The sequence below is a fragment of the Notechis scutatus genome, chromosome 3 (assembly GCF_049901735.1).
Source record: "Notechis scutatus isolate UNSWTSFEM ecotype Mainland chromosome 3, rNotScu1.2, whole genome shotgun sequence".
In the NCBI taxonomy this organism is placed as follows: Eukaryota; Metazoa; Chordata; class Lepidosauria; order Squamata; family Elapidae; genus Notechis; species Notechis scutatus.
Window position 1 is genome coordinate 87,725,550 of NC_142011.1, and position 27,803 is coordinate 87,753,352.

A 27,803-nucleotide genomic window follows, 5' to 3' on the forward strand; every position below is an offset into this window, starting at 1 on the left:
GTGGGTTTTCCCCATTTTACAACTTTTCTTGCCACAGTTGTTAAGCAAACCATTGCATTTGTTAAGTTAATGTACCGGTTGATAAATCAACCTGGCTCCCTCATTGACTCTGCTTGTCAGAAGGTTGCAGAAGCTGAACGCATGACCCCAGAATATTGCAACCATATTCAACAGTTGCCAAGCGGCTGAATTGTGATCATGTGACTATGGGGAAAATGCAGCAATGGTCGTCAAGTGTGAAAAACCGTCACTTTTTTCAGCGCCGTTTTTACTTTGAACTGTCCCTAAATGAATTGTCAGCCGAGTATTAATACGGGGTGTGGGTGGTGAAATGCCTCTGGCAACCGGCAGAGGGCGCCAATCAACGCTCTTTCCGCCTCCCGGAAAGCGGCGGGGGACCCATTGCAACCCGTTTGAAACCACGGCACATTCTCGGGAAGTTCAGGCATGCGCCGCCGGCGAGACGTCGGGGTTGCGCTTGCTTGTGGGAGGGGCTAAACCGGACACTCGACGCTTCAGGCTCTTCCCGGCATCGCGTCTCCTTCTTTGCCCAGAGCGCTGCTGCTCTCGCCTCCGTTCCTTCCCTTTGCCCTGACCGGCCACCTGCCCCCTATTGTCCCTAAGCCATGTGAGTGGGGGTTGGGAAGGTGACCGAGCGCTTTTATATTTGCTTAGTCATCCGCTCCCCACCCTCCGAGGAGGCGACTCGCGTGCGCTTGTATACTTCCCGGCCGAGCCCGGCGGCACAGCGGCTCCTCCTCGCCCAAAGAGAGAAGGTTTTAGAAGCGCGATACTCCCGGCATGGGGACCGAGAGCGGCCGCGCGGCCGTCTTGCTGAGACAAGCGCGCACCCTCAACCTACAAACCGGCAACCTGCTCAACTGGGGCCGCTTGCGGAAGAAATGCCCGGCCACTCCCAGCGAGGAGGTGAGCTTAAAGAAGAGATGGTTGGTGTGTGTGTGTGTGGCGGGCGGGAGAGAGAGACGGCAACGAAGGAGCATCCCGTGATGCCTTTCCGACGAGACGATGGACGAAGGTGGACGCCGGGTTGCGCGGAATGGGCATTTGCCTGTATTTTTGGTTTCCCCCCCCTCCGAGTTTCAGGTGAATGGGATGGATCTACGGCAAAAATCAAACCTCGTGTTGTGACTGACAGCTGCCGTCCTATCTAATATAGGTGGCGGTTTGGAGTCCCAGAATGCAGGTTTGTTCCTCTTGCTTACTGAAAAGCGAGCTAACCGACCCCTCTGAAGCCTGATCTAGCAAGCCGTCTATCTATATAAAACAGGGCCTTGCAATATACAGTATTTTTGCTTGGGCCTTCCCTATCAAAAGTCACAATGGGAAGACTTAACTATGACACAAAAAAGTCTTGTAGGGACAATCAGGTAGAGTTCAAAGGTAAGGAACAAACTGCAAAATTGCTGTAAAGCCTAGAACGCTCAACAAGCTGTGATATGAATATATTTTTTAAAAAAAAAATCAAAGTTCATCATTCAAGAGATGAATAAAATGTACTGTATACATTACAATATTTATATTGACTTGGTTGTGTATAGATATATACAAACTTTCCAAAGATCTGACTGTTGTAGCTGTCAGAATAATTGATTTTGAACAAAGTAAAATTCTACAGTACCACAAAGATTAACGTTTATTATGGCATAAATATTTGAAGAACAGAGTCCAGGTTCATAAAGTGTTATACTACATAATCACAGGACTCTGGGTGTGTGTACTTGTCTGTACATAGACATGAACGTTTGTAGACATAAACAGTGGCCAGAAAAAAATATAGCAATAGTAGGGAATATAGTACGCAGTAGTAGTAATAAACTTCTTAACAGTACTCATCCATTGTATGGTTGTAGAGTTGATTGCATGGGGTGTAATTAAAAATAGTTTATCCCTGTTCGGGTCTCAAGAAACTGAACCTCTTGTTTAAAACATAGTGGGGTGTTCCATATTGCAGCCTCCATTTGAAGCTCTTTTGCTCCTTCCTGCTAGTGACAAATGTTCTCAGATATTTGAGGTTGTAAATAAATATTTAAATTTTGCTACACTATTATTGGAAGAAATACAGAGGCTTGGCTTTTGGCATTGCTGCAGGATACATGGGCGGCAATAAGAGTTGTAGCATGTTAATGGTAGTTGCTACAGAATGGACAGCTTCAGAAGTGCAACCATTCTTGGGATATAAATTTTTGCTGCCTGAGGAAACATATAAATTATTCTAATTGGGGATTGTCGTGCCAATCAGTTGTTTCCTCTTTTTGGTTTGTTCTATCGTAAATTATATATACCGTACATATACACAACATACCTACTATACCATCTACAAATGGTGCAGGGTAGGGTTGTTTTTTTTACTTTAAGAAATACATGCTACAACCTGATGAATAATTGTGGCGATCTCAGTGTTTGAATTTGTGATATGTTCTGGAAGCCAGTATAAATGGCAGTTTTCTATTATTAGATGGTGCTTTTGTACACTGGCAAAATAAACTCCACAAAGTCAACATATTCCATAACTATGAGGTAAAAGTTCTAGTAAAACTTGGGCAGTGCTTCCTGCCCATGAGACAAGATTACAAAGGAGCCTTCAAGACATTTCCGATAAAGGGAAACACCTTCAGGAAGAGAAGGTAAAAGAGTATTTTCATCCAGCCATGAAAATAGTGGCATGTTATGGAACATGCAAGGGCAAAATTGTTGATTTGGAATTTTATATTTCAAACCAGGAATGTGAATCGACAAAAGTTTGATCAGTAGTAATAATGAAAATAAAAAAGTCTGCCTTAATCTGGGGCTCTATAAACATTGCCAAAGATAACTCCTAGTATGATGGCCCATTGACTACTAATAATGATGATATTTGGGATTACATAGTTTTCTGCCTTTCTTTTAAGACCTGGGTTAGATTGTTCTACTCAAAATAACACCAGCAAAGATAAAGTTTTTTGTTTTATTTTTTTCATTTAAAAATGTTCTAATGTAGTTCTAGCTTAATATAAAACGTGAGCAAGTTGAACTGTGTAATAGTTTTGTTGCAGCATGTATCTGCCAAAGTTGCCTCACCCTGGTTGTAATTGTAGGATGGAATCCTGATATAATTAAAGCAGGAAATCACGTTCTAGCCTCAGGTCATATGTGGAAATGGGTCCTCCTTATTGTTAATTTACTAAATTGAAGCTTAGGATTTTTATTTATTTATCTGTCAAATTATAGCTGTCTATCTCAGCATTGGGAATTCTGGGCAACAAGCAAAAATTAATAAGAACAAGAAATAAAAAAAAATTGCAATGTAAAAAACCTTATTAAAAAGTGAAAATACAACTCAGAGGAGAGGAATGATAAAACACTTCAACAATGGAGCCATCTGAATAGGTCCCTGGTGATCTGTGACCCCCCAGGCCTGACAACATAGCAAAGACTTTAGGGCTTTGGGGGAATACTATAAAAGAGCTAGTCTCATTTTGGAGGGAAGAATGTCCCATAGGGTGGGGCAACACAGAAGAGAAGGCAGGTCTCCTGGTACCCATCAAATGAAGGTTCCTGGCCAATAGTACCTGCATCATACCTTTTTTGCCAGATCTAGCGGGATAGGCTGGTATAACCAAGGAATCCTGTTGCACGCTATGAAGGGTTTTAAAGGTTAAAACCAGAATTGGGCTCAGAAGTGAACTGGCGACCAGTGCAGCTGGCATTGGATGTATTTATGGTACCTGTGAACTGTTCTTTGACAACAAATAATTAGTAGCAAAATAAGTGATAGGTCATTCCCTCTTAAAAAGAGATAACACAATTTATTTGGGCCCATGTCTGTCAGCTGAGAAGAGGATTAATAGATGTAGCTGTAATAAATGAACTTCAACTTGTCTTCAGATACTCCACAGTTTGAAGGGGGTATAGTGTGGTGGGATTTAGAAAGATAAACTATTGTGAGTATGGCTAATGAGGTTAAGGTATTATATTTTTAACCAGGAATGCATACTTAATGGGTAAGTTCCAGCAGACATTGTAGTTAATCATTATTTACACAATGAAGCTTCTGCTTCTCCAGTTTCTCCAGTATTACAGTGAAGAGGTCAAATAATTTCAGTTCCCTAGTTGTTTTGCCTTTTGATAAACTCCTGAATTTGATGGAGACTTTAGAAATGTAAGTAGAGTGGTAATGGATCAGATTGATGGCCAATTTAGTATAGTATACTGTGACATCCATAGCTTGTGTCCAGGAAGTTCACAAGGAAGGGCTTAACGTTGATAATACTTCTTGGGGATAACAATGAAAGAGTGTTATAGAAAGCAGTATGCTATCTTTGATTCAGAACACAGTTCCCCAAATGGACAGTTTATTTGCTCCCTTTACTAAAGTTTGCAGTCAAGTTCAGCCTCTTGTGATTTCATAGGTGCCATTTTCTTGACAACAGTACCTAAGTAAATTTTCCTTGCTTTTCCCAAGAGTGTTAAGCCCAGAGCCCTGGTATTCCCAAGTGATTACCCATCAATAGTAAGCAAGTACCATACCTGTTTTATGATTAGTCACTTTGCTAAGTGCTTCCCCCCATTTGGCATTAAAGAGAATATATCCATTTTATTAATAAAGCCTATGAATAACAGTTTAGAAATGTAACATCTACTGCTTGCTCTCATGTTGGTTGTGCTTTGTAAGTTATGATATCCATAATTCATACACTTACATATATGGGCAGAAGGAATAGATGAATACTGTAAAGTTATTTTTACACTGTTTTTGTTTAATTTATTTCTTACATTGAATAACAGAAACCAAATGTTAATATTGGAATGCTCTTTACAGCTGCGGGATTGCATTCAGAAAACCTTAAATGAATGGAATTCAAAAATCAGCCCTGATCTGATGCAGGTAAGGGATCCTTTCATATTTCTTTAATCATTACCATCAGTCTTTATTATAAACATTAACAGCACAAAGCAAGTTACAAAATAATAAATAAAGATCTTTAGGCCAGACAGGTACATTAAATAAAAGTGTAACTGAAAAGTATATTAGGAACAGAAAATGTTAAGATTAGCAAGTCAGAATAATATAAAAATGAAACCTAACAATTAACATAAGAGCTACTGAATAAAACAATAAAATCAACTGAAAAAGGATTTAGGGATTGTTGACTTCTACAAATACACTTCTTACAAACTCAGCAGAAATATTGTTACTAATAAAATAAGAACAAAATAAATTACAAAAAAAAACATTCTTTAAATAATACTTCACTTACTGGGAGTAGGGTAATTTGCTTTTTTTAAAAAAACAGCTTGCGGTATAACATAAATCAGTTTTGAATTGTTACTAGTTCTAGTCAAGATTTGCATGATAAAATGTAAATAGAAAGTACCTCATTAAGGATAATGCATGAAAGTATGTCTTCACCTATCAGCAGTAGGCACCCTGAAGTAAAAATAAAACAAGAAATATCAGGTAGTTGTTCTAGTTGTTTCGAAATTGTTTCAGTGTCTATTGTATGCTTTTTGCATCTATTTTTTAATCATTGAAGATATAATAAAAATCAAGTCTGTGTGGAGGAGGAATTGACAGTGTTTCACATTTGAAACACTATTGTGCAATCTGGATATTTTTTTTTCCTTGTATCTAAACAGACCAAAGGTTAAATCTTAATAGATTCTGGCAGTTTTACACATATACTAAAGAAGCTGCAAAATTATCAAAATCTGAGATTTGATAACTTTGGAAAATTAAAATTTGTAGTTAATGGGGAAATTACAGATTATTTGCCACACCCATATGTACATGTAAGATTCCTTAGTTCCTATGGGCTTTGTTTTGTCAGTCTGTTGGTATCCCATCCCATCCTCATTTTAAAAAAGCAAACTTGTGAATGGATTTTAGGGGTGTTCAAGGTCTCTTTGTGTTCATTAAAAAAAACTGCAACACAGATCTATAGAAAGTACTTTGAAGCTGAATTATTGGAAAGGGAGATTGCTGCCCATTTACAGTACAGTAAGCTTGTCTTTGGAGCTGAAGATGAAAATATGACCTGTCTTACTTTTCCTGATTAATAATTCTAGTTTCACATAAAAGCATAAACCAAGTTAGCCCCTCTGGATCAGGGATAACCTTAGACCAAGAGGAGTCATAAATTTTATCTTGGATATCCCCATCATTTTTAAAAAACTGAACATACAGTGAAAATATATTTTAAAGTGTGATTATGCTTTTTGCAGCTGACAGTGTATTGGAAATACTTAGCTGCCCCAAGAAGAAAGCTGCTCATGATTATTTATTTCAGGATGAAAAAAATATTTACATATTTATTTCAGGAAATTCCAGACATTATTGACTGTACTCTCCCACAAGCAGTAGAAAAGATTAATTCTGAAGAAAGAGAAGAATTGAAAGTTTCAGGTAAAAATCAGTTTTGTGCTTAATATTGCAGAATTGTGAATAATCTTTACTTGCATTATTTACTCTCATTACCTGTAAACTCCTTGGTTATAGAGCATGAAAACATGGGCTTGAAATGGACATTCATTTGGTGAATGGGAGTTCTATTTAATATATTTATGTCTAATAATGTGCCTACATACTAGTTGCATTTCTGTACAACATTAAATGAAAGCTTAGGGTTACAAAATGACTGTGCAAGTCATCACAACTGAATATTATTCTGCCATCCATAGTCCCTCTGTGAGGAGATGGTCAGTTTCAAAATTTGATGAATTAATTATTTTGATAGGTTCTATTAATAGATTGAAAATAATATTGATAATGGCGGAGGGGAATAACAGACATATGCAGAGGAAACTGAAATCAGGTGTAGAATGGAGGACTTCCAGATGGGAACACTACAATAGAACCTTGGGTCACAAACGCTTCTGACCACAACCAAATTGGTTGCAACCAAAAGATCCGTTAAATGTTTCACTCTGGTTGCAAACACATCCTTGAGTGGCGATCAAACACAGCCGCGGCGATTTCCCCTGCCGCACCATTTTTTTTTGTACATGCATGTGTAGTCAGTCTTGCTTCCAGTCATGACCAAATCAGGTTGCGATTGAAGTCCCGGAACGGATTACAGTCGTGACCGGAAGTTCCACTGTATATGAAAAAAGGATCTTGGAATTGTAATAAATCAAAATCTAAATACATGAAATGACAGCCAAAAAGACAAATGCAATTCTATTTTTTTTCTAAATCCAATTTATTTATTTATTTATATATAAACATTTTGAATACAGTGTATTGTCCGGGCATATTATTTTACAAAAGAAAAGAGGAAAAAAAGAAGAAATAGTAACATATATGCTAATAACAATAGTAGTGGTACAACAAAATGATTTTAACTATAATTATATTGGCTTATTTATAATCCTATTAATTATATTAGCATACTTATAGTTATAAACCATGTTTATGTTTAATTTATACATAGCAATACTCTTTCTTCAGACAAATGCAATTCTAGGTTGTGGGAATAGAAATATAATTTTTAAAACTATGAGAAGTAGTAGTTCTGAGCCCCACACTTTTAAGAAGAATTTGGAGAAACTGGAACAGATACAAAGAAGGTTAGAAAAAATATCTAATGGCAAGTGCAGTTTGACAGCAGAACCAAATATCTTTGGAGTTGGTTGGATTCAAAATTTTTCCCTATCTTTCACTGAAGATGCCAGGAACTCTTTTCTTCTTTTACAAAAAACTGTGATATGCCACTGAAAAATATCCCTTAATACATCCTGAGGTTTTATATTTAGCTAGAAAAACATGATCTTGCATTTTGCCTGCCTTCCTTGTTAACAATCGCCTTTTCATTTTTAGCGAAGCTCTTTGTCACAAGATCGAATTCCTCATCAATCAGAGAAGCAGTCAATATGAGTAAGTTCAAAATCTAAATTTGAGTGACTGCGCAGTTATATTTTGTTCATTAAAAAAATGCTTTTGTAACTAAAACAGGTAACAGATTTATCTCAAGTTGTTTTTTTAAAAAAGAAAAGAAAGACTTTTAGGTCATTTCTGTCATTGAACTACAGCTGACAAAATACAAACATTGTCCTTTTGTTCTAGAGAAGTAAATGCAAGCTTGCGTCACTAAAGGAAACAGAGACTTTGTAAACTCAAGTGCTCTTAACTTGCAAAGCAAGTTAGAAGTCTCCTGTGCCCTTGACAATAATTAGGCCTTTATTTTTCTTATAGCATGCTAAAATTATTTGGGGCTACTGAAAAAAAAAAAGCATGGGTGTAAAAAGGGGAGAAGTATCTAAGGGAAATACAGTATGGGTGACATGTTAACTTTTCAGTTAACTTTTCAAGTAACTTTTTTATTTTCCAGCTGAATTTCAAAGCCTATTTAAAAAATCTAGTCCATCCATCCCCATTCCTTCAGTATATTTCTCTCCTCCTTGCATAGATGCTTCATTGCAAAATCTGTAGATTCACAGGCCTATGGTGGCATCTGCAATCTAAAACACTTTACCGTATATTTTATGACATACTTCTTAACAACTGTCAATATGCTGTACCTATATGAATGCTGAAGGAACATGCAGATATTATTGATTTGTGAGTGAATTATACTTGAAGAGCTCCAGATCATTTTGCTTGCCCTCCAGACCTTACTGAACTCTCATAATCGGGATGATATGAACGGAACATTCCAGAATTATGTAGACTAATCCATTCCTGAATTAATAATTCTGCTAGAGATGGTTTTGTTTTTATGTTCCTCATCTTTTTTTAAGCAAACTTCATTTTATGTTGCTTTAATTTATGGTTATTTTTAAATTTTACATTTTTTAGATGTATCGCACAGAATGCAGTATAAAATAAATGCAAGAGACTGAATAAATGAATTTATAGATAAGTTGTTTCTGCTTTTTAAAAGAATGTATAAAATTGTTCCTTGTCTAATTTTTTTGTTTTGTTTATTTTTAGCATGTTCAGCTCTTGGTGTTGACCAGTTAGATTCTGTGATCATTTCTCCCCCTCCAACTGAAGATGGAATTAATTTTTCTTTAGAATATTTAAAACCTTATTGGACAGAGCTTGAAAATTTAGTCCAGAACAAAAAGATTGTTGCTATAGGGACTTCTGATCTAGATAAAACATTGCTAGAACAGCTCTTCGGGTGGGCACAGGTAAGAAAGAAGCTGCTCATTGTGAATTCAACTCCATTAAAACACAAACTTTATTACATATTGAATGTTTCATTTACTTTAGGTGAAACCAAGTAGTAACCAAGTGAATCTTGCTTCCTGTTGTGTAATGCCACCAGATCTGACTTTATTCGCAAAAGAATTTGACATTCAGCTGTTAACTCATAACGACCCAAAAGGTAATGTCACCTTAAGAATTTGAGGATTGCCTTGTTAGAATAAACAAGAACAATTCTATTAGTGAACTGAAGACTCTGAAGACTTTCTAAAGCCCTCTGACTGAGGGTTGGTAGGATGGAAACGAGGCCTGGAAAACCTTTGAGAAACTCTTTTTCTTTCCATTACATTGGGTGGGATGGTGACAAAATACCAATCCATTAGATGAAATATAATATATTACGTGAGATGATATTTATGATGAGTAGTGCAGAAGAGGATTTTAGCATTGAAAAGCTCCAGCAATGCCTCCTATGATCTGGTTATTTTCAGTTAAAGAATTCCAATCTCAGAAGTCTCAGATGAAGCTGTACCTTCTTGAAAAATATCGGCTCTGTTACCAAGAATTTTGCCCCAATTTGAGGGTGGGGGAAATGATATTAATTTTAAACCACTTAAAATATAGATAGTCCTTGACAATAGAGACCAATAATTCCGATTTCATGTGATCATGGGAATGCTGCAGCATTTGTAAGTGTGACAGTCAGTTTTTTAGTGCCGTTGCAATGCTGTGAGTCAAGGACTACCTATAATTGGCTATCCAATGTTTGGTGAAGTGTGTGTGGGGATATATACATTTGTTTTATCGAGTAACACTGCTGGTAGTACATATACTAAAATAATGTTCTTATGATCTGTTCAACTCTTAGAACTGCTTTGTGAAACAGGTTTCCAGGAAGCTCTTCAGGAAAGCCTTCCAGATTGCCAGGGGCACGAATGGACCCCCCTCTGGCTTCTGCGGTATTCAGTCATTGTTAAAAGCAGAGGGATTATCAAATCTAAGGGCTACATCTTGCAAGCTAAAAGGATCCCATCATTTTAACACTGATCTTGACAACTGGTTACTTGGGAGAGACCCTATCTCTTACTTCATATTGAACCTAGTAGTTGTTTTATAATTGACAAATTATCATAAAACCCAGATTACATATGGGATGGTACTTTTGAGCCCATTCTTTCAATTTCATTTACTTTCACATACCGTATGGTGATCTGTGTTGAGAACAGCTGGCTCACCTATGCAATATTGTTTTTCATTATAATTTACTAATTTAGGGATATTGTTTGTAATCATTGGAATATTTTAGTGACTAATATACATTCAAAATCTAGCTAGCTATATTTTGATTGAAGTGTTTTTATTTGTAAGGCATAATTGACTTGGTATACTCTATGGCTGCTGAGCTGAGAGAAAGCTAAACAAACCACATTTTGGTGGAATAAACAGGTGACTTAAAATATGTGAAATATTTAATAGAGTCATGAATTTACACTCAGTTGACTATGCCTGAAACATCTTACCAGAGTTTGACTAGCCATGCACAATTTTTGTTAAGTTTGTTGTTTTCTCTTGGCATATGTTCAAATGTTTTTAACTCAGAATTATATGACTCCAGTGAAGAGTAGAGTCAACTTTTTAAAAAATTGTTTTGCCGAAGTTAAAACATACTTATATTTTGAAAAAGATGTATATATAAATTTCAGCATTGCACTGAGTGTAGCTTCTCAGACATTTTTAGGAATTCTTAAAAACAACCAGAGGTGCAGATAAGTTACTTTGAAGTTTGCGGGTTCTTCAAAAGAAATTTAATCAATGCTCTTATAAGCACTTAATTAAAAAAAACTGCTGCAGTGAAATGAATATTTTAATTTAGGTTATCTTTAAAGAGATTTGCTTATTGAGATTTCAGTAGTTCAACAATGTACATGTTTGCCATTTTAATGTGTATTTCTGTTAATGCACACATGAAAGTTTTGTAAGAGGTACAAACTTTATCTGGATTTTAAGCTTTTAATTTATAAATGAAAATAAGCTTTACTAAATGTTTTATTATGTTCTTCATATCATATTCACATACTTGGATCCATTCCAACAGGGAAACTTCTTATACTTTATATTAAAATAATTTTGCATTAGATGATTTAGCAGGTGGTGGTGTTTGGATTCCACAATATATTAAGCATGAAAAAGCATTCTTAATTCCAATTTCAGCCTTTACCTGGATCTAGATTCTATTGAGCTCATTGAGGTGTTAATGAATTTTAATGCCATGAAGCCATGTTTTGGGTTAGTTGGGAGGAGTCCTTAAAAACTCAGTACGTCAATTGAAATAAAATTTATCTGACATTGTGGAGTAAATTTTGATATGCTGCTTTAAATACACACACACACACACACACACACACAGATAAAAAAGTTACTGAATATGCAAAAAACTACTGTTTTTGTAAAATTTGGAACTTGTTTTTGTAAAATTTGGGTTGGAATATAAAATGCATTGAACTGTAGAAAGCAACTGTTTTCTGTAGTTTGTCAAGATGTTAAATTTCTGTAGCGAATGAATGTTTTATTAGTTTGCAGTTATGGATTAAAAGAAATCTTGATCTAAAAAATGCAGATAACTGTTTGAATCCTAATCAGTTTGGGGGATGGTTGGGGAGATTTTTTAAATCTAATTCTCCACTAGTCTTACATAAGGTCTGCTTGCTGAAAATTTCACATAAAATATAATTTATTATTATTACTATCTTTGTAATCTGTTTTAAAGTATTTTGTTACCTCAAAAGAATGCAATCCACTGTAATAGTGAAAGCAGAACATGTTCTTTCCGGGTAGAACCTTTCCAGTTAAGTCTCATGGAAAAGGTAAAATAAACAAACATTGTTTAATTTAAAATTAACTTTGTAATGGCTATGGTTTCCATTTGACATTCAGGATGTAGCCAGTAATTTCTAAATCTTCTTTGTTAAGCTTTTTCCAGTAGTGCAAAAAGGATTTCTTTTTGAAGTAATGTTTTCCTTTAACCATCTATTGCCATTATACTGAAAAAAAATATTACTCTATAACTGTTTCTTGACACATGATCTAGATTATTATTTCAGAACTAAGGAAAGTATATATATAGAGAGATGCACTTGCAGGGGAATAAAAATCCAAATTTGTGAGGTTTTTTAAAATTGCATTTATTATTTTATCTTTTTTTTTAACCAAGCAAATAACTTAGAACAGTGCTTCTCAAACCAAAGTAAATTAGCCAAAATCAAATATAAATGGGTTTTCTTTAGGTAATAACATATAGACCCTTTTACCCAATCACAACTGGGACATTTGAACTGTTCTACCTACATTGGGTAAAAAGGACTTTCTGATCAGCGATTTGGGTGGGGTAATAAGGAAAAAGTCTGTAGAGATTGACATGGTTGGACTTTTTGGACAATTGGAATTTGTTTTTCTTTGAAGACGTTTTACTTCTCATCCAAGAAGCTTCTTCAGCTCTGACAAGATCCCCACTATCTTGTCAGAGCTGAAGACGCTTCTCAGACGAGAAGCAAAACGTCTTCAAATAAAAACCAAAAGTCCAGGACAATGAAAAAAATAATGTAGTTCGTCGAGCAAAATGTTTGGGAAGCATAATAATCTAAAACAGTTTGCCTTCTATGTTCAGATATTGGTAAAATTACATTTATATAAAGCGATGGGCACCTCCGTTGCCATTTTACCGTGCAAATTGAAAGGTTTGCCTGGGATTCCAGGAGTATTCCCAAACCCATTTCCCTCTGAATGAACTTGGATGCATCATTCAGAACGAGCAGCAATTGAACTAGTGAAGGCGATGAGATTGTAATCCAGATTATTGCTGCTCTCTACATATAAAATGCTAGCCTTGGGCCGAGGTGAGCGTACTTCTGAATAACATGAAATAAAAAGCATGAAGAATTGTGCCGCTTCCCCGCAGTCTTTGAATTGCTAATAACACCTAATTGCAATCCAGCTATGCTGACTGAGACTGAGGTAGATTTTGCACAGAAGACCTCGCACTTTTTCTCTCTCTCTCTCGTCCCGGCTTCGTGCCTTTGTGAACAGCTTTCCATCCACCAATAGCTTGCAGGCGTCACTGCCAAGAACTGGGCGGAGGCAGGGCAGGAAGTTTTTCGGACGGACCTCTTTCTGAGTGGCAAAGCCACCTGGAAGCGAACCAGGAGCAATCGCTTCCTTCTGCACACGCGGGAAAGATGATGGCCACCAGGCGGGTAACGCGGCGGAGCGCGTCGATGGCGGAATGCCCAGCTACGGAGGTGAGAGGAGGCGAGAGAGAGAGAGGCGCGGGCGGGGGGGGGAGCCCGCCTCCGAGCACATCTCCGTCGGGTTCGGCCAGCGCACGCGCTTGGCGCTCGGAACGCGCTCGGCCATTCCATTCCCGAACGTTCTCGTCGCGCGCGTTGCGTCTCTGCGCTTGTCTGGGTCGAGTTAAAAAGAGCCGGACTGGAGAGCTGAAGGCGTCGGCGAGCCGGGGAGGTTGTGTGGGGCGCTTGGGAGACCGCGGTGTGTCTGCTTGCATTGACAGGGGACGCAAATGCTGAGGAGTGGACATTTACGTCGGCTGAGGAAAAAGGAGGGCAGGGGCAAGCTTCGGAATGAGCCGCCTCGGTTTGTGACGGCGGTTTTTGGTTTTGTTTTGTTTTGTTAGAAGCTCATTTTTTGGTTTGGGCAAAAAGGTGGGGCGACAGCACTTAATAGCCGCCGTTTTCTGACCTGGTGGAAATCCTTGAGGTCGTAATCCCAATCCTTAAACCTAAGGAATAAGTACCTTTATTCCTTTTGGAATATAATCGAGGTGGGGCTGTGATCTTGACTTGCGTCTTGGACGAAGCAGTCAGATCTACGGAGCAACGCGTTGGACTCCTCTGCAGTATTGATATTCACATTTTTCTAATTTGAATGTTGTCCAGAAATCATTCCTTTCTCTCCTCCCCCCCCCCCAACTATGAGAATTGTTTCTATGGGAATCTTCAAAGCACACCAAAGAAATGGGAAATAATAGTAGTCTTCCATCGATGTAACAATGTTTATAAGATAGATAAGATAACCTTTATGGTCATTTTTTTTCTGTGAAAACATTGGCACACATTAAAAATGAAAATTCTGATGTCAGTTTTCAAGAGAAAATGTCTGTATGTACATTATATAATAATGTTTTGCCAAGAAGCATGAAAATGTTTCCCCCCCCTTTGTTCCTTTTCTGTCTGCCTTTCTCCCCTTAGCCACAAAATCTATGTATAGGTTTGTCTCTGCTTTCAATTAACTTATTTTGTGGTGTATTTTTGAATTGGAGGACTGATTGATCATCTGTTTTCTCTCCCTCTTTCACAGGTTCTCTTTCTTAGAAACCACACTGGTAAAATTCAGAGGGCACAGGGGCTTCTGAAATGTTTTTCTATCATACTGCATGTTTTCACCAGTACAATAGTTATCTGCTTCACGTCTCACCTATTTATCCTTCTGTGATGAATCACTTTATCAGAGCCGATAGCAGACATGGTCATTTATCCATGCAATTCAGAACTAGGTAGAGAGATTAATCATTGGGCATTTTTCTCATTGCAAAAATTGGATTAGTAAAAGTTCCCCTCTTTAAGTTCTTTTGGGGAGGGCAGTTGGCTTGGGATATAACATTGACACATCTCTTCTTTTATTTTTTCTTCCTCTGCAAATGAATTATTATTTTCTTAGCCAAGTAACCTTTTTCTTCAGTACAAAATAGTGATTTAATAATCTGCTGGAAGAGATAGAGGAGTATTCTCTACCTTGTTCTGGCAAGGAATGCAGAATAGCAAATGAAATGCTTAGATTATGTTTGGAAAATTGAGTAGGCAACCAAATTTATTTACCTTATCTGTGGCAACACCTGTTGGACCATACCCCATAAGCTACGCTAGGCACAGGGAATGTCTTATTATAAGCTATGAAGTAGGAAAAAAAATAGTTAATAGTGAAAAAGTGTTAACCTTGACTTACTGTTTTCGGTCCAACAGTATAAAATCTACAGTGCAAGTATGTCAGAAACTAGTACTGTTCATAAAGAAGCTGACACATAGAAAATCAGCTTTGTGATGGCCAAAGTTAATTAATTAACAATAGTTAATTGGTTAACCATGCATTTATTTGGAAGCATGCATTTATTTATGTATTTCTTTTTCTTTCTTTTTGCTTGTTACCTGACATTCTTTTCATTCTTTCAGCAGATTGCAGTGGTAGAGAGCCCATCTGTGAGGATTACTAGAAGCAGAATAAAAATGAATTCCCATACACAAGTCATTTCTGAATCTCAGAATGCAGAGATGAAAGCTTCTGAAGCAAAATTGGATGCAGAAAAGTCTTCAGAAGCGTGCCCTGTCTTGAGTAAAGATAAAGCTGAGCCCCTGGCAGAATCTCAAGTCGATGGAGATGTTTCAGAAGCAGAATCAACCTGTTCTTCTGTGTCTGGTCTTCAAACACCATTATTTATACGAATAACCAGAAGGCGGAAAATTGTAATTCCTTGTAGCCCAGAGACTTCAGCTAAAAACAGGCCAAGCAAAAAAAACGTTACACATGAAAGTGGTAATTGTGAAGACCATGATATTTCTGAAGCAGAGTCATGTTCTTCTGTTGTATCCGGAACAAGGACCTCAAAAACCATGAGAAAGTCCAGGTGCCGACAGGTCAAGGGTAATGTGTCACCAGTGTGTGAGGTACAAGATGAAGAGGTCTCTGATGCTGAATCGTGGTGCTCAGGTGTTTCCTATGAACGGTCTGGCCCATTTAAACGAGTGACCAGGAGTATGCGGCTGAAATTGCAAGCAGAATCAACATCCCAGACTGAAAGAAAGAGCAATGCATTAGGAGAGGATACGGAAACACCCGATTGTATAATTACATCTGAAACAATAGTAATCTCTGATTCGGAAGAATCCACCGTTTCTGATTTCAATGCCAAAGAATCACCTTGTCTTTCTTCAAACTGGATAAAAGAGCATCTTAGCCCCAATAAAACAAAGTGTCTTCCTGAATCTGTTGCCAGCAATGATCTGGATCAGATTTTCTCAAGCAGTAATGAGGAAGTAACAAGGGAAGATAATAAAAACTTGCCTAAGCAAGTGATACTAAAGAACAATGATGATGAATTGGAGCATTCCGTTTCAAAAGAAACAGCAGCGGATATAATTGCAATAGTTCAGAGTCCGGATGAAATGCATGATCAATCTTCAGAAAAACCCATGCAGGTATCTGAAAATCATTTGCCTTCAGAGAATTCAAAGAGATCTCCATGTGATCCAGAAAACCTTGAAAAATCTAATGAGTCATCAGGAAAAGCAACAGTGAATAAAAACAAGAGCTTAACACCTGAAAATGTTAGACAGAGCTGTTTACACAAAAGAGAAGAAATAATAGATAGTGACGACATTTCCAAAGTAGGAAGCCCCACCAACAAAACGATCACATCTCTAATTGTTAACAGCAATGACTGCAGACCTTCGGTTTCAAGCGTAGATAGTGATGGAAACCTAGAGGAGGTAATTGCTGAATCCTCTTCATGTGCAACCAAAGGCAGAGAAGATAAGAAAGACCTCTTTGTGTCTCTCACGAGTGAGGAATCTGAAAATAATAATTTAGAAAAACTGGAAAACAGCGAAATAGGCACTGGATACGATGAAGGAAGTAGTGAAAGCCCCTTGAGAGAAAACCAGTCAAATAATCAAGAGATGTTTGTCATTGATAAAACCCCTGGTATAGATTCTCACAAAGATTATTATTTTGAGGAAAAACAAAGTGAAGATTCATCAGAAGTGGAAGAAAGTGAAGAAGAGTTCATAGATGAGGACGAAGATGAATTAAATGCAAACACAGGATTGTAAGTTCTTTGAAGGGACTTTATATGCTTAGTAAATGGCTTGGTTGGATTAGTTAGGTTTTGTGCTAAGGTATAGTGGGTACAAAACCTCTGGGTCCTGAAGACCCAAGTTCCTACCACAAAAAGGCAAGTTAGCTACCTTAAGGTTTTAGAAGTGTTTCTCTAACTTCTAAGAGCCATTTGCATCTGATTATGAATTTGGCAAAGAATAAGATAAAGTATTTGATAAAACTTACGTGAAAATTCATAAGTCAAATATCATTTAGTCACATTAATAAGGCTTAGTTGGCTGGCTTCATACTGAATCTAAACTGCTTACAAACCACAGGCAGGATTGCAACATACTAAACCAAATCCAAGCAAACCACATTCTGTTAACAGCATGGGACACAGCTTTATTTGTGATTTGTTTGGCTTCGGTTTGGTGTGGTGTATAATATTAGTCACTGGGTATAAAATGGTTCAAAGAATTGAGGCTTTTTTTTACATGTTTAATTCCCCTGTAAAGGAGTTAGTGGATATGTAAACATAAGTACCAGGCATGATATTTTTCCGATTAAAATCGGAATTCCGATTTTTTTCGGAATCGCCCAGGCGGAGGCGGGGGCGGGCGGCAGCAGCGGGCGTAGCGCGGTCGGTGCGGGGAGGCGGGCGCGTCGGCCCCGAACGGTCGAGGGCGGGCGGAGTCGCGGCGGGCGATTTTTTGGCTGGCCCTTTTTTTCTGAGGGGAATATCTGCCTGAGTACCCAGTTTTGAAATTTGTTAATGTTTAATTAAAAAATGTTTTCTGTAATGTGGTTATGATAGACAAATATGTGTTGATTGGATTATATATCAGTATTTTTAGGTAACCAGTTCTTTCTCTTCTAGAGTATCATTTTCAAGCAGTATTGATCCTGGACTAAACATTAAACAGTTTGGAGGTTTATATATTAATTTTGACTCTGGAAAGCAGAAACCTGGATCCCATAACATTCCACCACTGAAAGAGAAAAAAACAGATGAGGTAATTGCCAAAATATAGCAATTAAATTGAAAACTAGAATTAGTAAGTCCTAAATGACATTCTAGCAGCATTGTAAATACCTGGAGTATTTAAAAAGCAAATATTTTGTAAGATCTTTTGTAAGAATTTTTTCTTTTGGCCACAAGTCAGCGCATTTATATGATTTTTAAAAACATATTTAATTTATATACTTATAAATTATATACGTATTAATTACTTTGTGACGCTTAGTGGTTCACATCAAGTACACAATGCAACAAAAAATTGTTCCCAGTAAATTAAATTAAATATTAAGTTAAATATTACTGTTTGTAAGCCACCCAGAATCACCTTATTGGTGAGAGGGGCAGCATATCAATTTAATAAATAAATAAAATATTAAGATTAAGTAATACCAATTAAATTAAAATAGCACAGTGCAACCTTATGACGAACCCAAAGCGCTCTAGGATAATTCAGATTTTATTCATTTCTGGAAGACACTTAATGATGGCATCAGCCTTGCCTCTAAACAATGAGTGTCCAACCTTTAGCCTTCCTTGGGCCACAATGAGTGAAGAATTGCCTTGGGCTGCAAATGAAATATATAATAAAAGTGATACCTGTAAATAACAAGCTTTCTTTATTGTGGAGCTGCATGTGGCCCATGGTCTGCAGGTTGGACATGCCTCTCTAAGGGCTGGGAAAAACAACAGCTGCAGGCCTTGGTCTTCCTCACTTCCTGGAAATAGCATTCTGTTAACAGATGCTTAAGGAGGGTCAAATCTAGCCAGAAAAGGCAATGCTGAAGCTACTTGGATGCTAAGGCATGGTTAAATTCTTAGTAGTTCCAACTTCCTTATATACCCATTCCCTTCAAAATGACGACACCACTGCTTAATATGTTCTTTAATTTTCTAATATCAATCTTTGAGCATTTTTTAGGAGTCAAGTGCAGTTGTCCATACTTAGCAACACTCTCCACATCAGATTCAGTTTATGCTGCTTTATTGACATGTCAGTACACGAGTGGCTATTCCAGCACTGCTTATTAACTGAGTTTGCCAGTCAGTCATCTAAGTATTTCCTAATAAGAGTATCTTGAAAATCTCAGCTTGCAAGCAACTTTTCCAGAACTACTTGAGTGTTGGGTCATTTTACTAACTCCATGTTTTCCAGAGGTCTTTACAGTCCTGTTTGCATTGTAAGTGTAGCTGTGGCCTGGCTTAATCAAATATCTCTCGGTAGCTTTTGCAGAAGAGTATTATAACTCCCGATTTTGAGAAAAAGGAATGTGTTCCACCTTTAAGAGAATCAATCCATCAGTTAAAGAAGCAACGTAGGGTAAGTGAAATGCCATTGCGGTATTGATCATGGTGTAGGGTCTCCTGCTTGGGTGGAGGGGTTGCACTAGAAGATCTAAAAGGTGCCTTCCAGTTCTGTTAATCTGACACCCAGTTAAGGCCATATTTAAAGTCTGCCTTTAAAAAAATCTCTGCAAGGGTGCGTAGCTACTGGCTTATTCCTCACTTTTTACTAGCTTCATCAATAGTTATAAAATGGGATGATAACATAATGATCCCCTATGCTTTGTGGCCTTTTGGAATGAAAATGAAATATAATAGAAATAAATGTGCTGCCACATTCTGGACCAGTTGTAGCTTTCCAGGTTGGTCTTCAAGGGTAGCCCCATGTAATCCAAACAAAGAGTTACTTCTCCCTATGAAGTTGCTTCTCATGAAGTTGCTTTCAGAAAAGCTGTTGAAAATAAAAAGTCCCCTTTGTAAATACATTTGGATACAGTACGTGACAATATCTCTTGACTTCAAAGTACAAGTAGTCCCCAATTTACACCCACAATTGAGCCCAAATTGTCTGTTGCTAAGCGAAACGTTAAGTGAATATTGCCCCATTTTATGACCTTCCTTGCTACAATTAAGTGAATCACTGCAGTTATTAAGTTAGTCACACAGTTGTTAAATGAATCTGGCTTTCCCATTGATTTTGCTTGTCAGAAGGTCGCAAAAGATGAATCATGTGACTCCCGGACACTGCAACCCTCATAAATACAAGTCAGTTGCCAAGCATCCAAATTTTGTGAAAAATGGTCGGTCTCTTTTTTCAGTGTCATTGTAACTTTGATCATTAAATGAATTGTTGTAAGTCGAGCACTACCTGTAACATGACATCATGATCTCTCAGGATTTCCTTGGCAGAATTAATCCATATAGACCATTCAGATAGGAACAGCTCGTTAAAGTACACTTTAAAGTTGTAAAAATATTTTAAATACTTTGAAAATTATCCTAATGTAAAGCTAAAAGGCTCACGTTGCAGGAAGGGAGGGTGCGTATTGCCCTCTTCAATGCTGGATTATAAAATTTGATCTCTGTCCACTGGTTATGGCATAAGGATTGAATAAACCTGACACATTTTGAAAGAATGTTCGTAACTTTTTTCCAAAATAGAAAGACCGAGCAAAAACAACTGGTGATGGTTGGTTTGGTATGAAAGCTCCAGAAATCACAGAGGAATTGAAAAATGACCTTAAGGCTTTGCAGATGAGAGCTGCCATAGATCCTAAACGGTTCTACAAAAAGAATGATAGGAAAGGTCTTCCCAAATACTTTCAGGTAAGAATGTTGATGGTGTTTAGTGCTTTGCATATAAGGTTGTTTTTTTTAAAAAAAAAAAAAAGTTCAGTATTCATTACACATCAAATTACATATCAGGCTTGCTAAAGATAAACACATTTATTATGAAGATGTTTCTGTGAAACCAAGCCAACTACATTGGGTAACGTGGCTTGCAATCCACAGAATTAAAGTCTTTTAACCAATTACTACAATTTTAACCATTGCTTAAGTTAGTAATAATACTTGTAGCAATTATAAACAAACTGCATAAAAATAACTTGTCTATTTTTTTCTTACAAAGTTTCTTACATAAAAACGTAAGTTCTGATGTTTACTTTTGCTATGAAAATCTCTTGGAAATACTTTACAAGAGCTTGGAAGATTTATCATTGTTTAATTTTTTGTTAATTGTTCATCTGCTTACTAGCTTCTATTTGCTGCGCAGCCTCTGCTGCTTCAGTAATTCCTTGCGTGCATGTTTCACTTTTTGAAGACAGCACGTGGATTGCATCTTGTTCTGTAGTTGATAGAGAAGCAGAGAGTGCGACAGGGATCTCAAACTGGTGGCCAGTGGGATGGATGCATCACGTGCACACGCACACCCCAGCTCCGTGAAGGGGAAAAAAATGTCATGATACATCGTATAAGAGATGTATAAGAGAAATAAGAGCATTGTTTTCTTTAATCAGTTTTTCCATTTTACTTGCTGAAAATATGTTCTGGGGAATTGAGAGACGCTCCAAAATACTGTTAAGTGGCAGGTCAGGGGACCTCAAGAGGAAGGTAGAATGGACACACACACACCCCCAACTCTGTCATCATCTTCCCCTGCAGATTATTTTTACAAAATATTGTCAACGTGTTTAAAAGTATGCTAGATTTATGAATCACTACTTTAGCTAATGCTACTTAGAACTGGCTCGTTCTCTTCATTTCTGTCTAGACATTTTCTTGGAATGTTAAGTTCTTTGCTGTTCTTTGTATTTTTGAACTTTGTAGAGTAAGAATTCTTTTTGATACCGTGATACGTTACCAGTTTCTATATTTTCTTGTTGGTTTTTTCCCTTCTCAGCAGTAAATGAGGAATTCCTGGCCTCTAGATTTCCTCTGTAAACTCTTGTTTGATTCCTTACCCCATTTTTTATTTTCAAATTAGGTTTTTTTTTCTTCTATAATATTGCTGAAATTGTTTTCGGTCAATTGGGCTGATTTAAGTTTCTGTACAGGTTGTCCTCAACTTACGACCACAATTGAGCCCAAAATTTATGTGGCTAAGTGAGACACGTATTATGTGAATTTTGCCCCATTTTAAGAACTACCTTGCCACAGTTGCTAAATGAATCACTGCAGTTGTTAAGTTAGCAACACAGTTGTTAAGTGAATCTGGATTCCCCTTTGATTTTGCTTGTCAGAGGTTGAAAAAAGGGATCCCATGTCCCTGGGAAACTGCAATGGTCATAAATATGAGTCAGTTTCCAAGCATCTGAATTTTGATCATGTGACCTTGGGGATGCTGCAATAGTCATAAGTGTGAAAAACAAGTCATAAGTCACTTTTTTTCTGTGCTGTTACAACTTTGAATGGTCACTAAATGAACTGTTTAAGTCAAGGACTACCTGTACACTACCCTGTTTCTCCAACAGTATGGCCTCCCCCAATAGGAAGTCCCAGCATGTTTTATAGGCATGAGATGAAATTAAGCCCCTCCCCCCAAATTAAGGCCTATATTAAAACATGTGAAATGGGGGGAATGGTGGGGGCTTGCCATTAGGAAGTACTTTTGTTGCACACCTGGATATGGTGCTGCCTGCGTTGACCCCGATACAAAGTGCCCCACCAATGCCGAGGTCAACATCCAAGCCGTGCCGCTGCCCGCCCGCCCGAAGATGCAAGGGGAATTAAGTCACCCTGAAAAGACAGCCTAGCCATTTTTTTCGGGGCTCAAAAAAAAATAAGACCCGGCCTTATTATATGAGAAACACGGTAAAAGGAAAGTATGAGCACTCCAAATGAATTCAGTATTAATAAATGGGATCCTTAGATTAGCTTTCAATCTCCTCTTTAAATAAAAACAAATTCATCTTGCATTTTCTTTTTCAGGTTGGGACTATTATGGATTCTCCAGCAGATTTCTATCATGCTCGTATTCCCAAGAAAGAGAGAAAGAAAACGATTGTGGATGAACTTCTAGCAGATTCAGAGTTTAGACGGTATTTACAATTTCACTTTAATGTAGTCATTTGGGTGTTGTAAAATAATGTGTTTCATTGCTGTTAGGTATAGCTGAATGAGTTCCTCTATCCTATATGATGCAGTTCATCCCATATGGGAGGCCTTGTAATGTGTTGCAATGCCTCTTAAAAGGCATTACTGGGTTATAAGATTTGGAGTTGGGGGAGGTTTCCATTGTAGTACTTAGATTAAAAAATGCCTTCCTGGAGCACGATGGTTGTCTACCTGTCTTCTCAATTTTAAATGAGCTGTCATCCTCTTGATTTCCCTTTCATTTGAAATACGTTGACCATTTTTTGTTCTTAAATTATTTGCTGTCTTTTGTGATTTCTGGATTGTTTTTATTATTTATGTACCGTTTTGAATATCTTTGTTTAAAGAAAACAGAATAGAAGGACACTCACATGCGAGAAAACAAAACAAATCCTTTTCTTATCATTCAGAGGGTGCGTAGGTGGTGTTAAGGAGACCAGGCCTTGTTTTATGGCAATAATTTAAGATAATCTTTTATTCCGCCTTTATTTTATTTTCTTGCTAGGCTTAATAACCCATTCCAGTCATAAAAGCCTCTCGGTGATGCATAAACCATAATTGGAATGAAAATAGGAACATTTTTTAAAAATCCAAAATGCCCTACATCAGGGTCCCCAACCACCGGTCCACGGACCGGTGCCGGTCCGTGGAACAAGTCCTACCGGGCCGCTGATTTGCTAGGCGCCGCCATCTTTTTTGATGAAAAGTGCTTCCGGTGAGCTTTTCCGGTGAAAGCTCACCGGAAGCACTTTTCATCAAAAACAGATGGCGGCGCTGCGCTTCAGTGAGCTTTTCGGGTAGAAAGCCATTTCTACCGGAAAAGCTCACCGAAGCATCAAGCGCCGCCATCTTTTTGATGAAAAAGCGCTTCCGGTGAGGTCACGGGCACTTTTTAATAAAAAAAGATGGCGCCCAGCTGATGCGGTACGGGCCGCGCCATAAAAAAGGTTGGGGATACCGGGCCGCGGCATAAGAAAGGTTGGGGATCACTGCCCTACGTAACAGTTGATGCCAACTCAGATATAAATATTCCTGTGCTGGGCGGGTCCAATATTCTATCCAAACCCCAAAATCTGTTTTTATAGGACTATGGGAGATGATCTTATTTCTGAATGAACTTTGTTTGAGACAGGGGGGCAGTGATTGAAATTTGAGATAGCATAGCTGGGACTTAGATAGGCCCAGTTTTTCAGCAACTGCACCATTTCTTTGAGACAGCCTCCCGGTGAACATCTCATCGTGTCTACCAGAAGCTATTCAAAAGAGGTTTTCTAGGGTATTGGGTCCTTGGCTCCACCTTGTTTGATTAATGATGTTTTCATTAGTTGGAGACCTTTAATTTGTATACTTTTTTGATATTATTTCTTATATAACTGTTAGCAAATATTCCTTAAGTTAAAAGCAAACAGAGGCCTTGCCACCTATGAGCTTGAGACACAAGTAATATTCTCAGTAGCATGCCAGTAGGTGACCCCAAATATTATCTCTCCATGCTCTAGCCATGTAGCAATAGCACTTAAGACTTATATACCGCTTTACAGTGCTTTACAGCCCTCCCTAAGCAGTTTACAGCATCAGCATATTGCCCCCAACAGTCTGGGTCCTCATTTTATCCACCTCGGAAGGATGATTCAACCTTGAGCCTGGTGAGATTGGAATTGCCAAATTGCAGGCAGCCGGTTGTCAGCAGAGGTAGCGTGCAGTACTGCACTCTAACCACTGAGCCACCGAAACTCTAGATCAGTGGTTCCCAAACTTTTTCGGTCCACTGCCCCCTTGGTGGTGCAAAGTCATCCTTGGTGCCCCCCACCCAGGGGTGGGATTCAAATTTCTGTGGGTGTGGCCTAATTTGAGGGTGTGGTTTGCTGGTCACATGACTGGGTGGGCGTGGCCAGGTGACTGGCAAACCAAATACAAGTGGTCCTCACTTAATGACCGGTTGTTTAGAAAGAGTTCTAATTTATGACTGGCCTCCCCAGAGCGACTTGACCAGTTTTTGGAGTTTTGACAGCTTTAGATCAGGGGTCTAAATCTCACCCCTGCCTATGTGTGTGTGAGAGAGGGAGAGAGAGAGGTTGGATCTCTCTCTCTCTCCTCCTCCTCTCCCTCCCTCCCCCTCCTCTTCCTCTCCCTCTCTCCCTCCCACCAACGCCAGAAAGCCACCGTCAGTCAAAATTCATATTAGTGGTCTCCGGGATTTAAAATTATGAGTTTGGTGGTGCCTGAGGTCCAAAAGTTTGGCGACCCCTGATCCAAAGGGATGAGCCTGAGAGAAGGAAAGAGAGAGAGAAAAGAAAGAGAGGAAGAAAATAAAGATAAAAGGGAAAGAAAGAAAAAGGGACAAAGAAAGGGGGGGATGGAAGGAAGGGACAGAAAGAAAAAGAAATAAAGAAGGAGGGAGGGAGGAGAAAGATAATGAGATATCTATTTAGTCCAATCACCTGCTCCAGCAGGGTTAGAAGGGAGTGTGTGTGTGTGTGTGTGTTCTTGTAATTTACCAGTACATTTTGGTTTTGCCTTCTTCAGAATTGGCACTGTAATACATTGGGGAAAAGTAATTTTTAGGGTGGAGATCTGGTCCAATGGATCCTGTTTAAAGCCTCAACAAAATGTGAGAGCTTCCTGATAGTCTTGACCATGTTTCAATGTGCTGGCAAAGATGTTTCAGTGTGGAAAAGGGCCTCAGTCTAAACTAGGCCTCATTCAATCTGATGCATCAGGTCTCTCTCTTTCTCTCTCTCCCTCCGTCCTTCCCTCCCTCCCTCCCTCTCAGACTGGCTTTGCTCTACTTTCCCGATGTGCCTGCGGGGCCGGCGCTTCGAACATGGATGGATGGAGAGAGAGAGAGAGAGAGGCAGGCAGGCAGGCAGGCAAACACAGACCTTTTGGATGGAGGGACGGAAGGACAGACAGAATGCGACAGCGGCGGCACTTTGGGAAATCAGTGGCAGCGGCTTTTCCCAACGTGCTGCCGCATTCGAGGCACTGGTTCTGAAGCACTACTACAGTCAATGGGTGAACCTGCAGGGCGGGCGCCTCGAACGCCCCCCCGCCTCTTAGCGTCCCCAAGGGGGCCGGCAGAGGGGGCTAAGAGGCGGCAGGGGGCGTTGAGGCGCCGCCTGCAGGTTCACCCATTGACTGTAGCACCGCTCCGGAGCTGGTGCCTCAATGGGTGAAACTGCAGGGCCGGCTGGCGCCTCGAACGCCCCCCTGCCACCTCTTAGTGCCCCACTGCCGGCCCCCTTGGGGACACTAAGAGGTGGCAGGGGGATGGTGCATTGAACGCTGCCACGGCGGCACATAACATGCCACCGCTTCTGCATTGGAGGCACCGGCTCTGGAGCGATGCTACAGTCAATGGGTGAACCTGCAGGGCCGGCGCCTTGAATGCCCCCCTGCCACCTCTTAGCATCCCCAAGGGGGCCAACAGAGGGGTGCTAAGAGGCGGCAGGGGGGCAGTGCATCGAACACAGCCATGGCGGCACGTAATGTGCCACCGCTTCCGCATTGGAGGTGCCACCTCTGCAGCAGTGCTAGTTAATGGGTGAACCTGCAGGGCTGGCACCTCAAACGCCCCCTTGCCACCTCTTAGCGCCTCCCTGCCAGCCCCCTTGCCTCTTAGCGCCCCCCTAAGGCATCCCCCCCTCCAGGGGGCTGTACCGCCCACTTTGGGAACCACTGCTCTAGATTATCTTGTACTAATAATTAGTTGCAGTGACCTTGTTGGATTGTAGTAAAAATCTGATATAGTATCTTATTTCTGACAGTGGTCAGCCAAGAAACATACAGGTAGTCCTCAACTTACAACAGTTTATTTAGTGATCATTCGAAGTTACAATGGCACTGAAAAAAAATGACAATTTTTCACATTTATGACCATTGCAGCATCTCCATAACCACATGATTTACATTTGTATGCTAGACCACTGGTTCATATATAACAACTGCAGTGATTCACTTAACAAATGTGGCAAGAAAAGTCCTAAAATGGGACAAAACTCACTTAACAAATTCGTCAATTAGCAACATAAATTTTGGGGTCAATTGTGGTCATAAGTAGAGGACTACCTGTACATGGATAGCTTAACTAAAAGGTGGGTTGATTGATGTGTTCTTTTCATTCTAGATTTTAGATGCACTCTTATTTAGTAGCTATAAACAATAATTGGATGGGCGGAGAGGTTTGGATTCTGTGCTTGGTTGCATTCATTCCTCACAAAAATTGTTTCTCTTATTCAGGTACAATAAAAGGAAGTATCAAGACATAATTGCTGAGAAAGAGGCCCTTGCAGCAGGAAAGAAGAATCGGAAGAAGAAGAAATTTCACAAATAGATTTTGACAGCAAAATGCTTGAACTTAGTTTTTAATGGTGAATTTATAAGTTGAAATTTTGCACAAATGATCAGCTAAGTTTGATCCCATTAACAGTATAGGTATAGGGTTTTTTCAATAAGATTTTGGAACTGAATGTGAAACCCTGTGTTACATATAGAGAAAAATAAACAGCAGAGAGGATGGAAGAAACAGTCTAGTTTAAAATCACACTCAATTTAAAGGAAAATGGCAGTGAGTGTAACTTAAAAAAATCATACAAGATTATCTTTGAAATGTGGCTGCTGTTAGAAATATCCTCCTTGTATATCTATTAAAATATTTTGTACAAATTAATTGGCTGTCTTTAATATATAACATGTTTTCCCGAAAATAAGACCCAACCAGAAAGTAAGCCCTAGCATGATTTATCAAAATGCTCATAAGACCTACCCGTCATAAGATCGTCAGCCCTTGGGGGTGGGAGTGGCTAGCACAGGCGGCAAGTGTGTGGTGGGCCACTGGCTTCTGGCATTAGCCATAGCACTCCAGCTGTGCACCCTGCA

At 38.9% G+C, this 27,803-nt stretch overlaps 2 protein-coding genes across 6 annotated transcripts; both read left to right on the forward strand.

Moving 5' to 3' along the window:
* Nucleotides 1-458: 458 nt before the first annotated feature.
* On the forward strand, nucleotides 459-11,764 carry GCLM (glutamate-cysteine ligase modifier subunit). 2 transcript variants are annotated; one of them, XM_026671831.2, is made up of 7 exons: nucleotides 459-927; nucleotides 4,820-4,885; nucleotides 6,319-6,403; nucleotides 7,817-7,873; nucleotides 8,930-9,132; nucleotides 9,215-9,329; nucleotides 10,017-11,764. In XM_026671831.2, the coding sequence occupies exons 1-7, from the start codon at nucleotides 802-804 to the stop codon at nucleotides 10,187-10,189; spliced, it is 825 nt and encodes a 274-aa protein (XP_026527616.1). In that variant the 5' UTR covers nucleotides 459-801; the 3' UTR covers nucleotides 10,190-11,764. The 2 variants fall into 2 exon arrangements, with proteins under 2 accessions (XP_026527616.1, XP_087816796.1); XM_087960670.1 differs by lacking the exon at nucleotides 459-927 and adding an exon at nucleotides 954-1,204.
* A 1,532-nt stretch (nucleotides 11,765-13,296) lies between these two features.
* DNTTIP2 (deoxynucleotidyltransferase terminal interacting protein 2) lies at nucleotides 13,297-27,594 on the forward strand. 4 transcript variants are annotated; one of them, XM_087960667.1, is made up of 8 exons: nucleotides 13,366-13,443; nucleotides 14,519-14,714; nucleotides 15,388-17,039; nucleotides 17,910-18,045; nucleotides 19,273-19,368; nucleotides 20,493-20,657; nucleotides 22,761-22,870; nucleotides 27,165-27,594. In XM_087960667.1, the coding sequence occupies exons 3-8, from the start codon at nucleotides 15,442-15,444 to the stop codon at nucleotides 27,256-27,258; spliced, it is 2,199 nt and encodes a 732-aa protein (XP_087816793.1). In that variant the 5' UTR covers nucleotides 13,366-13,443; nucleotides 14,519-14,714; nucleotides 15,388-15,441; the 3' UTR covers nucleotides 27,259-27,594. The 4 variants fall into 4 exon arrangements, with proteins under 4 accessions (XP_026527615.1, XP_026527614.1, XP_087816793.1 ...); XM_026671830.2 differs by lacking the exon at nucleotides 14,519-14,714 and having other exon boundaries at nucleotides 13,297-13,443; nucleotides 15,391-17,039; XM_026671829.2 differs by lacking the exon at nucleotides 14,519-14,714 and having other exon boundaries at nucleotides 13,320-13,443.
* Nucleotides 27,595-27,803: the final 209 nt, after the last annotated feature.

Bases quoted from the DNA above. Each gene is read 5' to 3' on its own strand.
- GCLM (XM_026671831.2), top strand. From the start codon at position 802: ATGGGGACCGAGAGCGGCCGCGCGGCCGTCTTGCTGAGACAAGCGCGC. The intron at 928-4,819 runs GTGAGCTTAAAG...TGCTCTTTACAG, and splicing joins CGGCCACTCCCAGCGAGGAG to CTGCGGGATTGCATTCAGAA. The intron at 4,886-6,318 runs GTAAGGGATCCT...TATTTATTTCAG, and splicing joins TCAGCCCTGATCTGATGCAG to GAAATTCCAGACATTATTGA.
- DNTTIP2 (XM_026671829.2), top strand. From the start codon at position 13,381: ATGATGGCCACCAGGCGGGTAACGCGGCGGAGCGCGTCGATGGCGGAA. The intron at 17,040-17,909 runs GTAAGTTCTTTG...TTTCTCTTCTAG, and splicing joins TTAAATGCAAACACAGGATT to AGTATCATTTTCAAGCAGTA. The intron at 22,871-27,164 runs GTATTTACAATT...TCTCTTATTCAG, and splicing joins GCAGATTCAGAGTTTAGACG to GTACAATAAAAGGAAGTATC.